Source organism: Talpa europaea, assembly GCF_964194135.1.
Source record: "Talpa europaea genome assembly, chromosome: 15".
Lineage (NCBI taxonomy): Eukaryota > Metazoa > Chordata > Mammalia > Eulipotyphla > Talpidae > Talpa > Talpa europaea.
The window spans coordinates 42534212-42546905 of record NC_140083.1 but is presented as its reverse complement, the minus strand read 5'-3'; the positions used below and the strand labels follow the sequence as shown (position 1 = coordinate 42546905).

General features: G+C 38.1%; 1 protein-coding gene across 2 annotated transcripts in view; it reads right to left on the bottom strand.

The window, feature by feature from the left end:
- NELL2 (neural EGFL like 2) overlaps positions 1–12694 on the bottom strand; it is a gene marked incomplete at its 3' end in the record, with an annotated part of 372006 nt that overhangs the window by 151887 nt on the left and 207425 nt on the right. For both annotated transcript variants that reach the window (XM_084256276.1, XM_084256275.1), the window contains one exon: positions 2940–3065. In XM_084256276.1, the coding sequence (XP_084112402.1) occupies positions 2940–3065 (126 nt within the window). The remainder of the gene's footprint in view (positions 1–2939; positions 3066–12694) is intronic.

The window sequence follows — 12694 nt, the reverse complement described above, 5'->3', positions numbered from 1 at the left end:
ATGGAAAATGGTATGGTGAATTCCTCAAAAAAAAAAAAATACTATTTTATCAGGCTTGACCACTTTGAGGTATTTACCAAAGAACATGGGAAATCTAGTACAAAAAGATTTATGCAAATCTATGTTTACAGTAGCATTATTTACAATATCCAAGGCAAGGAAACAACCCAAAAGCCCATTAATAGATGAGAAATTGTGGGCAAAGAAATTGTGGGATATGCTCAATGGAACACCACTCATGTGTTAAACAGGATTGCCTTCTGGGACAAAATGAATGGATCATAACGCTAAGTGAAATTAGTCAGAAAGTGAAAGCCAGTCACTGTATGGTTTTGCCCATTTGCAAATATAAATAACTCATGAAAGCAAACTGGCAAAACCACAAGTATAATTTTAGACTCTGTTAAAGATACACTGGCCACCAGGAGAGATGGGAAGGTGATGGGAAGGCAACAGGGTCATAGCATGAGGGCTTTGGTCAGGGTGAGTGAAGCATGTATTCAGATGGAGCTGTGAAGTGTCCACAATTATTCAGTTACATAAGCAAATAGCAAACCAATAAAACTCAAGGAGAAAATAAATCAAACACCTTAAAATACTTAAGAATAAACTTGTAAAGAAAGATATAATCCGAAATGAAAAAAACTAAAATCTTACTGAGGAACATAAAACAAATGAAGAATGTGGTCAGGTGCTACATGTTGCTGTGTAACAAATTACTCTAAAACTATGGCTTAATATTTTAAACATGTATTGCCTTGCACAATAAAAACAAAAACACAGATGAACTTGCGGGATTTTCTTTGGAAGGAAAATGCACTGGAAAGGTAAAGCAAAGCTTGAGAGTCTCTGTAAGGGGTGTGACAGTTAAACTAGTCCTTGTATTTATATCCAACAAACAGGTTCAGAATGGAAATCAACCTCTTAAAAATAAGCTGTCCTGCAGAAACAGCCCTCAGTCAATACTATACTAATGGTGTGTTGTGTTTTCTTCCTTGAAATTGCTAATACTTTTAAGGGACATAAGAAAAACCAAAAGAAGCACTATGAAATATAAAAATATACAAGGTGTTTAAGTCTCTAATGCCAGAAAATCAGCCGATTCCTTAAAAATTGCTAGCACTCTTATTTTTAATGAGCACGTCTTGAAATATCACACTCTGAGACGCAGTACTTTATCTTAGTTTATTTTTTTTGTTGCTAGTGTTAACCATTACACTGGAACGCAGACTTACTTGTACCACCAATATAATATCAAACTGTGTATTTTATTTTCCAAGTATGTCTTCAGAAGTATGTATTTCCTTTTATATTTCTTTCTGATGTTGAAAAATCTCTCTTTAAAAATCCCTCTTTAAATTTTGTCTAAGGGAAAATTGTAAAACTGTTCCTATAAAGTGAAAATGTTGAGGATAAACTGGCAAAAAACAAAAAAGAAAAACTTGTAAATCCATTGGCAACTCTATATTTATTAAATATAATTTCTTCCTTCAGAATATCTTTGGTTATTCTCTAGATAGGCTTATTATGTTTTTATTTCCATCATTTTGTTTTTACATTTAAAGTATATTTAAATTTAAAGAAAGATCTTTCCCTTTTCTCTACTTATAAGTAGGTCACTACAGTGAAGACTCAGAAGAGGACACCTTAAGACAAAGGGATAAACTAACACATTATAAATTCGTATTTTTAGTGGAGAGAGTTAAAGAGTCTCTTTATACAACCATCTAATACAAATTACTAAATTGGAGGTAGAGTAAAACATGACAAGAATTGTATTCTTAAGTGTTCTCCAGTTTTATGATTCCACATTTTTCTTGTGGTATTTTTATGTTGCTTCTATTTGAAGAAAAAAGAAATCCAAAGAAATGCCTTATTTTACATCCACATTTCCTCAAGCCCCTTAGTCTTCAATCTGCAATTCTAATACCATTTTCTTTCATACTCTATAGATAAGAACAAATAGAATAAGAAATGAATAGGTTGTCACATTTCAGGACCAACCTCAGTCACTATTCACACTCCAGATATCCCTGAACAGGAGTGAGAATGTACAGAAGGGAATCATATTTCACCAAACAAACGAAAGCAAAACTTCCCAGACCTACCCAGAGGCATGAAGCAGCTCAATGATCTTTATAATTCCCATTTCCTAGCACACCAAAAATGTATTTCCAAAAAAGCATTCTATTATTTATATTACTCTTCCTCTATTCAAAAATTTACTGTAATATAAAGTAAATATAACATATGAGCAGTATCTCAGATTTTTCCATAGAATTCGCACAAGTTTTCAGCCAAAATACTGAATATAAATTGAGTCTAAGTTAAGTCTAACTATAAAATTAGCATAACACTGATTGGTTTGTTTAGTGTTTTTTTCCTTTTTAACCTTCCAACAGCTAGTCTTTGTAAAAAAATATTTATTTATAAATATATTATTTACATTGTTGTTCATGTTTGTACACTGATATCTCCCTTCACATGTAATCCCCATAAAATACCCACCACCAAGTCACCTATGAACCATCACCAAAGTTCCTTGTGCTCTCCCTGTCCCTGTTTTGATGCCTCTCCCTCCGCTTCCCCTACAGAATGTCTCTGACTTATAGTTTGCCTGTTAATTTTGTCTTTTTTCCCCTGATCCCTTAATCAGTGCCCCTATATTCCTCCTACCAGTGAAATCATTTATATTTTCCTTTTCCTTCTCCAACAGGCAGTCTTTTACTTAGAACTTACAAATTACCTGGCAGAAGTGGCATCTTTATAACAGATTCAGAATTAACTAACAAATGAAGAAGAAATGCTTGGGTGTATGGCCTGTTTGGTTGTCAGTGAGTATTTATGGCTTACACACCAAAAAAATGAGAGTTTAAAAAAAGTTTGAGAGTAAATTTAAGGCACAGAAAGATCCCACTTCATAACAAGCCATGGCTTACCTGTGCATGAATAATCGTCAATTCTGATGTACCCTGTCTTGCAGATGCACATGAAGGACCCCGGGGTGTTCACGCACATCGTGTTCTCCCGGCAGTAATGGCGGCCTTCTGCACACTCATCAACATCTGCGAAGAAAAAGCAGGGCAAGGAGGTCAATACTGGCCAACAGTCTAGGGTTTCTCTCTCTCTCTCTCTCTCTCTCTTATATTCTCTCTCTCTCTCTCTGATGGGGATCAGGCAATAGTTGCTAATTAAAGGAAGGTATTTTTTGAAAAGCATTCAAACCAGGACTTCCCTGGTGGCCTAGGGGTTGAATCTCAGCTCTATCACTGCTATACTTGAATTCAATCCCCAGCCAGGGAGCTAACCGCTAACCCACACATGGTGCAGCAAACCTCGCCTGTCTTGCACAATGCCCCCCTAGCAGTGGATTTCAGTCAATCTGCCTATTATGCTCCCTACTCTGTCTCTGGTGAATCCTCTCACTCCCACACCTCTGCCTATTCCCCAGTTCTTCTACATCTTTTGCTGGAGTTTCAGAGATGTCTGTATATTTCACTTTGCATCATTGAAAACATACTTGATATTTGAGATCTTCAATGCATTTGTCACCTGTATTTGATAAAATGAATCAGACTGTATAGAAAGTGCTCCTTTAAAGTCTTGGAAGCTTGAATCACTGAGTCTACCACACATTATTTTTTGATTTGCCAGTCATTCTGTAAACTTGGGGAGACCCAGCCAGAAGTAAACATTCAATATATGCCAGAACTTGAATAATTTCACTTAAAGATATGAAACCAGTAACACATAGTTTCTTAGAGATTAAATAGAAATATAGTTATCCCGGTAAGTGTCTGAACAGAGAATAAATTACAATGTAGAGACCTCCTATACATAAGTTGTAAAACATTAAAATAAGATACCATATTGAAGAACTTTTATAGTAATTCACACATCAAGTTTTGAGTAGACTTATAGATGCTAAGCTGTAATAGGCATTAGCACTAATTGGAAAGAATGTGAATTTCCACAATAAAACTGTCCCCATTTTATAGCACTTCTGTACAGAACATAAAAGTACTTTGCAGGTAGTTTATTATTATATAACACTCTTTATTAAGGCCTTCATGCATTGACAAGGCAAAGTATTTTCCTCCAGAGTTTGCTTTCTCAAGTCCTTGTGGTGACAGCACAAAGAAGCACTACCCTCCTTTCAACTATTAAGAGAAATGGATCAATTACAGGAGGAAGCTAGGTGACCTGCCACTCCAGGAACCAAGCCATTCACAGATTCTTAAATATGTCCCCAGTCCTCAGAATGTCAAGAGAGGTAACACACTCTCAGAAAGTGCATTTTAGACAGGATTCTTAATCATCATCAAAACTAATGACTTCTTTGTTAGAAAACAGATGTAGAGAGACTCATTTTTCCCTTCAACTTCTAAAGGAAAGCCATAAATTCCAAACTTTTTAACATGCCATGTCTTTTCCACGTTGGTACTTACTTTTCCAGGCTTCTAATGATTTCATTCCATTTTTCCCCTCTTAGTAGTCTGGTCAGACTGAGTTTTTATCATTCCTTCAATGGATCACACTATTTCATGCCTCTGTGCCTTCGCATATGCTGTTCCCTCTACTCCTTCCTTTGCTATCACCATCACCAATGAATCTTGTGCCCCAGTGCATTCATCCCTCAAGAATCTGCTTCTCTGTGAAAATCTTCCCTAATGAAGTAAAACATTCTCCACGAAGTGCTCCATTGATGCACTCCCTTGTGAATGTTTCCACAACAGATTATCAATTACACCTTTGTAAGTGTTTGTAAACTTCTTGTTCCTAAGAAGGCATATGAATTCCTCAAGGCTAGGGATTATCTGTTAGGTCTCATAGCGCCAATTATACATTATATTCATCTGGGACACTTTTTAAGAACCAACTTGGACCAACTCCCAACCTCTATTCCAAAATCTGACATAATTACTTATGCTGGAACACAAGATTTTTTAAAAATCTTGTCCAGAATACATCTATTACAGGAATCAGTAAAATTTAGAGCCAGAAGCGTCAATAGTAGAGGCTTTGGGAATCATATGATCTCTGTTACTTTGCTACTGAGGCATAAAATCAAACATAGACATTAGATAAATGAGTAAGCCTGGAAATGTTTCAATAAAACTTCATTTACAAAAACAGATGACGAATTAGATTTGACCCACAGGCCAGTCTGATGACCCCTGGTCTAATGTGCTACCAGGGTTAAGAGTCAGAGGATACATTATTAATTTTTCATCCATAATACCTTGTAGGGTATCTAGGGCATAAATGGATGAATAAATGCTTCAAGGTCAGTTTAAGCAAGAGCTAAGAATGGCACTCAGATTCTTGCTTTTAGTATAATATACTTTTCATGATACCAAACTACTTCTAAATGTTTGTACTGGTCTATAATGGAAGTATAATATTTAATTATAGTCTAAAAACCAAATTTTAAAGCACCATGGGGAAACATGATGAAAACTCATTTGCTTCAGGGTCTTACTATCACAATGGGAATCATATGAGATTATTAATGTGTTCAGCTGGATCAGTGGACTTAACCCTTTCCTTCTAAGAGGCTGCAATAGAGAAGTGAAAGTTAAAACTGAATCCTCTAAGCTTAAGACTGTGAGCAGAGGGATGTCCGTGAAGTCCTTTTGTACAAAGGCATAAAGAATTTAACTTTGGGGCCTCCCTGGTGGCCTTGGGTAAAGTCTCAGCACTATCACCACTAAAACATGAGTTTGATCCCTGGCCAGGAAGTTAACCCACATATGGCACAGCAGACCACTCCTGCCTCACCCACTACTCCCCTCAGCAGTGGATTTCAGAAGATATCCCCACTCTGTCTCTAGTGAGTCCTCTCACCCCCCCACCCCTCTGGTCTACACCCCAGTTCTTCTATGTAAAATAATAACAATAATAATAATAATGATAATGATAATAATGACAACCGCAATAACAATAATGAAAATAATGAAGAATTTTAACTTTGGGGAAGATAGAGCCAAGAATAATGAATAAAATCAATGAATACATGAATACATTGAATCGTTGAATACATTGACTACATCTAGGTTATCAGAAGAATGAAGTATTCTTCTGATTCTGTGGCATCTCCTCAAAACAAGAGTAGTTCCTAGTGAGACTAGCAGAGTTAGGAAAGTAACTTCAAAGCCTAGTAGAGTAGCACTGAGTCCCAGATGGGGCAAGCACTAATCCCAGAAAGCACTGTTCCTCCCTCCAAAGAGCCAACAGTACCATAGAGAAGAAGCTGGCCCTATCAAGAATAGCCAATCAAACTCATAAGGTCATAGGAAGTACCCCAGATTCCCCCCAAGAACATTGAGGAATGGAACTTGGAGAACACTAACATCCTAGGGGGAAGATGGGGAAAGCAACCAAAGAGTTAGGGTTATTTTTGCTAATGTGACTCCATGTCAAGCCACAAGTTATTGGATAATTGAATTTATAAGGCAAATAAGGATAAATTGTGCAAGAGTAAGATGGCTTTCTAAATACTGCCTTTTACTGTTCATTGTCACCCAGGCTGTTAAAAGACATTGCCTTGACCAGTATTGTTAGGTATATGTTGCCTTTTAGGCCATCATGTGGTCAGAAGAAACTCATTGTCGATAAGAGTCCCCCAGCCAAATCAAGGGACCTATTAATGTGAAGACTTTTAGGAACTCAAATTATTTGGATAAAATGGAAATATTAGGCTCATGACAAATATAGAAAGTTTAGGACTACTCCTGGAGAAGTAATGAAGTAAAAATACCAAAAAATTCCATTACAACTCCGTAGGGTCCACTGCCTTTCAATTTCCCAGGCTCTGTTCTAAGAGGGACTCCCCAAAGAGCTGAATTCACCACTAAAACTGCAAAGCTACACACAGGTTCTTTCCATTTACATGGAAAGAGACTCATGTGTGCAGATACTAAAATGTAGTAAGTGAGCAATCATGTTCCAAACCTAGTGCAGGGAATATTTTAGTTCTAAATCTCAATTCAAAAATGAGTGAGTCAGTGGCACAATTCGGTTCAATTGTCTGCACATTTAAAAAATGTGCAAGACATTTATTGGAGGGACCACCCTGGTGGTGCAGCAAGGGTTGAGCGCAGCACTATGAAGCTATCCACAGCCTCTGCATTGCAGGTTCGATTCCCAGGTAGCCAGGGAGATACCCACATGGCGCAGCAGACCTCTCCTGTCTCACCTGCTGCTCCCCTCAGCAGTGGATTTCAGTAGCATTGCCTGTTCTGCTCCCCACTCTGTCTCTGGGGTATCCTCTCACCCCCCACACCTCTGGTAGACACCCCAATTCTTCTGTGCAAAAAAAATTCTGTTCCCCGCTCTGTCTCTGGTGAATTCTCTCACCCTCCCCCACCTCTGGTCTGTACCCCAGTTCTTGTATAAATAAAAAAAATAAAATCTTTAAAAAAAAACACATTTATTGGCTTTTTGGTCATAATGATGACCTTAGGGGTAGAAATCACAGGTGAATGATGCTGAAGATAAAATGTGCCTTAAGGGACTTTTCTACTAAGAAGATAAAAATGCACAAAATTGGAAAGGGCTCCCGCAAAAAGTAGCTTCCTGCCAAGTGGAAATACTTAAACATAGACTGGCCATGCTGGAGAAATCTAAGCAAAGGGTAGGTTGCTTGAAGATGGGGTGTGTTGTTTAATGAGAGAGCATTGATTTACAACATTGCATGTGTTTTAGAAACACAGGTGCTGTTATCTCACCAAAATACCAATATTCCTCCACTATAATTTTTGTGCTCCCTCCTCCTTTGTTCTCACCATTTCCCCGTAGACTTGTTTTCACAATGAGCTTTCTAGAATTTGTTGTTAGTCTGGCTTTATCTGACTCATATGTGACACCATTCAGTATTTGTCTTTCCCCTTCTGACTTTTTTCACTTAGCATAATTCTCCTCCAGTTCTATCCATGTTGCCACAAATAGCAAGAGTTTACCTGTTTTGATTGCTGAGTAGTATTCCATTGTGTATATATATAACACATCTTCCTGATTCACCCATCAATATTTGGGCACTTAGGTTATTTCCAGAGCTTGGCTATTGTAAATAATGCTGCAATGAATATAGGAGTGTATATTTCCCTTCAGATTAGTGTAATTGCATCTTTGGGTAGATACCTAGAAGTAGAATTGCTGCATTAAATGGACGATCCATTTTTAGTCATTTGAGAAACCTCCATACTGTTTTTCATAAGGGCTGGACCAGTCTACATTCGCACCAGTGGCGTAAGAAGGTTCCTTTTTCACCACATCTTTGCCAAAACAGATTATTTCCATTCTTTTTTATATGGGCCATTTCCACAAGTGTGATGTGGTTTGATTTTCATTTTGGTCTTTAACATCCTTTTTAAAATGTAGTTCAGGGCCTCCCTGGTGGTGCAGGCAGTTGAGCGCAGTGCTGTGAGGCTGTCCGCAGTCTCTGCAGTGCCAGTTCGATCCCTGCCAGCCTCGGAGCAAGCCACATGTGAGCAGACCTCACCCGTCTCGCCCACTGCTCCCCTCAGCAGTGTATTTCGGTCAGTCTGCCTGTTCTGTTCCCCGCTCTGTCTCTGGTGAATCCTCTTACCCTCCCGTGCATCTGGCCTGTACCCCGGTTCTTGTATAAAAATGAATAAATCTTTATTAATTAATTAATAATTAAATGTAGTTCAAAGAATGTTAAAGCACAGACCCTGCCTTAAAAGGACTTACAATCCAAGAAATGGTAACATCATCCTCACCATCCAGGCCAGTAGTTTCTATGTTTAAGCCTGCATTTTATTTTATTTTATTTTTTTAAAGATTTATATATTTTTATACAAGAACCAGGGTACAGACCACATGCTCAAGAAGGTGAGAGGATTCACCAGAGACAGAATGGGGAACAGAACAGGCAGACTGAAGAAATACACTGCTGAGGGGAGCAGCGGGCAAGACAGGAGAGGTGTGCTTCACCATGTGGGATTCTCGTGGGCTGGCCAGTCAGGATCAAACCCACGCTGCAGAGACTGCGGACAGCTTCACAGTGAGGCGCTCAACCGCCTGCACCACCAGGGAGGCCCTAAGCCTGCATTTTAACAGCAATATTTTTAAGAAGCATTCATGGTTTCTTGAAAATACTGCATAGTTAATTAGTCTCAGGACCTCTATTATCATTATACTTGTGCCTATTCCCCTCTTCAAAATCACAATGTAAATTAACTAATTCCAGCCTCTGAAATAGCTAGGCATTAATGCAATCTTCATTCATATAGTGCAGTATATATGGACATGCACTGTATGTCCAGGTGATGCATTAGGCAACAAAGACAAATTCTAGCTGAGAAATAAAACATAAATGATATCATTATAAAGTAATGCACACTATATAATAGAGACATATACAATGCATAGGGAGCAACCAACCCCCTTTTTTAAAAATAGTTGGTGCTTGTTATGAGCACCTATTAATGCAGATCACATTTGGGAATTTGTATTTAGTGACATAAATACTTTTATAACTCTTCACACCCTGTACTTAAGCTAAAAATGAAATTAAGTATATATATGAATGAATAACAACATGAAATACTAAGAGAGAGAAAGAAGAAAGGAAGGGAGAAAGAAAGGGAGAAGGAAAAGAAAGCAGGGAGGGAGGGAAGGAGGGTGAGAGGAAAGAAGAAAGGCACTACAAGGACTGGTATTCAGAGAAGGCTGAGAGTACTGGGAGATAGTCAAGGAAAATTGACAGTGTGGCAGGGCTTGAGGTGGATTTGAAGAGGTGGGCTTAAAGGGATGGATTTCCAAAAGTGGAAAGGTGCTGTTAAGGTCCCCTTGAGTTTCCTATGAGCTACAGATAATCAAGGATGGATGAGAATAGTGTAGATGTAAGTCTAAGTTAGAGAGCACAGGTAAGAAGGCATGAAACACTGGGGAACAATGAATATTCCATTTAATTGGAGTTTGTATGGAACAGGAGACATCATGTACATGTAGTTAAATGCCCCACAAATATAAGCAAGATAACTTCTTTGCAGGGATATGAAAGAATTAAAGCACCTGGAAGGAGAGAGTCTCGGGAGATGGTATAGAAAAATAAATCACAAAGGAGTTGGTAAGATGATACTATTATGGAGTAGATAAGAGAGGAAGAGCTGGTATTGTGATAAGGAGATGTTCAAAATTTATTTAATACAAGTCCGAGTCTTAGGTGGTTCCTAAATCTAAAGTATTCTCCCCAGCTTCACTTTCCCAATATAACTCATCAGTATCTGAGAGTATCCTATTATTTGCTAATGTGTCTGTTGTCTATTTCTACTGGAATAGAAAATTCAGGAGAGCAGAGACCTTGTTGCAGAACAATGGCTAGCCCTTGCTGAATAGCACCGAATGAATCAACGGATCCTTTCATGACTCTTCACCCAGAAAAAGGATAAGTGTCCTTCTTCACACTGGTCTGACCTGAAACTCAACTTGGCAAAGTGAATTCTTTGTTTTCCTAGTATACTGCCCAGGCCTTTACTTAGACATGGGCTTTGACATTAACAGTGAACATAATCCATCATGGTGAAATAGTTTTATATAGTGGAAGAACACCGGAGTGGAAGCAAAGATGCCTGGATTCTAGTCTTGGTTCTATTATACTCCTGTCAGGCAGTTATTCTCTCTGGATATTAATTTCATTATTTATAAAATAAAGACTAAAGGTTTCCAAGTCATTAAAAGCATCCAATCTTTCTAATTCTAACAAAGAGCATCCCATCTATATATATGGCTGCAAATGGATCTGATTGTCCAGGATTTTGTAGGATGGAGTTATACTCCACACCAAAGTTAAAAAACAGAAGTAAAATGTATTTCTTCCACTTGAAGAAGTTCCACTAGCCCCAGGATAATTTAAGCTGATCTATTTTAGAAACAGAAATTTATAAATTTATAAATTCCCTTTTATCCTGTCTGAAAGCTGAGGCTGACTTTGTAATTATTCAGAATCATAGATTTTTTTTTGACCTGAAAAGAACTTCAGAAACCGTCTAACCTAAACTAAGTAACTGAAAAAGGAAGACATGGGTGCACAGAGATGCTAGAGACAAACTCAAGAAGTGTTAGGGAACTGGATGATATAACTCAAGTGGGGCACAGTGAAAAATACCAATTTCATCCGATGTGAAAGGGGAAAAGTTGTAGGATAGGATGACAGGATCAAGTCCCTCCAGACATTTCCTTGGTTAATGACCATCAATCATAGCACATTTCCAGACCCAAGGTCCCAAATTAATGTTCCTTTTGGCCTATGGACAGGCCTCAGGACTGACTTTGGAGATAGTGGGTGCATTCAGACATCCTGCCACATTTTCTATGTGCTGCTGTCACACAACTGAATGACCCCATCTTTTGTCTTGTATGTCACCTATGTCATTAAAAAACAACAACATGGGCCTTTATGGTGGCTCAAGGGGTTAAGACGGAGCCTATGAAGCTGTCCGCAGCCACTGCAGCACGAGTTCGATCCCCGGCTGGCCACAGAGCAACCCAAATGGTGCGGAAGAGCTCTCCTGTCTTGCCCACTGCTCCCCTTAGCAGTATACTTGGGTCGATATGCCTGTTCTGTTTCCCGGTCTGTACTGCTGAATCCTCTCGCTGCCCCCCCCCCCACCTCTGGCCAGTACCTCAGCTCTTGTATATATAAATAAATCTTAAAAAAAAAAAAAAACAGAATATTTCTAAGGCTACAACATTTATCTCAATCTAGCCCCAAAGAAAGGATCATATTAGCATGTCAATGAATACTATGCCTTCTAGCTGAGCCAATAAAGTCTTGAAGTCCTGGAGCTCTAAGGACTCCACCTTGGGTTATTGGTGTGGCTTCCCAGCCTGCCAGCTGTGAAAACCTGACTTGGCAAAGCTGGCAAAGAGATCAAGAACTTACTTCCCAAACCAGGAAAAGAAGGTTACGTTCTGAGAAATGTTAATTTTGGAGAGAGATATGAGAAGAGCATCTGGGAGGCTGTATTTTCAAAAATTAAAAATTTGCAAGTCTAAAGAGGCTTCTCAGTGAAAAATCAGTAAAGAACAAATTAAAATACTGTGTACAAATAAGCTAACATTTAACGGAATTGGCTGCAATCATGTTTTAAAGTCACTGGCTCCGATGAGTTTGCTTGCCAAATATTAATTCATGAGTATTAAAAACTATGTAAAACACCACGGAAACATGATTTTTTGACATCTCAAAATAATAACCATAAATTTCCTTGATTCATTTTTTTAATTCATTCATTGTAAATTTTATGGTATATTCTTCAAAAAGAGTGAAAGCTTTAGCACTGCATCAGTTTGCTTGCTACTCTGAACAGAAAATATTATTCCTAGCTTTGGGATTCCTAGAGAAAGGGAGACAGAGACAGAGACAGAGAAATAGAGAGATATAGACAGAGAAAGATGCAGTAGAAAAACTTGAGAAAGATTGAGAGTGGTTCATACAGTAATATATCTGGGGGGAAAAGATGAGATAATTTGGAATTATCCAAAGAAATAAAAACTAGAGCAGAGGAAACAAGAGCAAGAGTAATTAACATACAAGTAATATTTATTAAATTTTTACTATGGCCAGGGTTGTAACTAATGGCATGGCCTTGAATTAAACAGATGTCACATCTGTCCCTGCAGAACTTATGGTCTTTCTGCCAAGAAAGACAAATTTACAATTAAT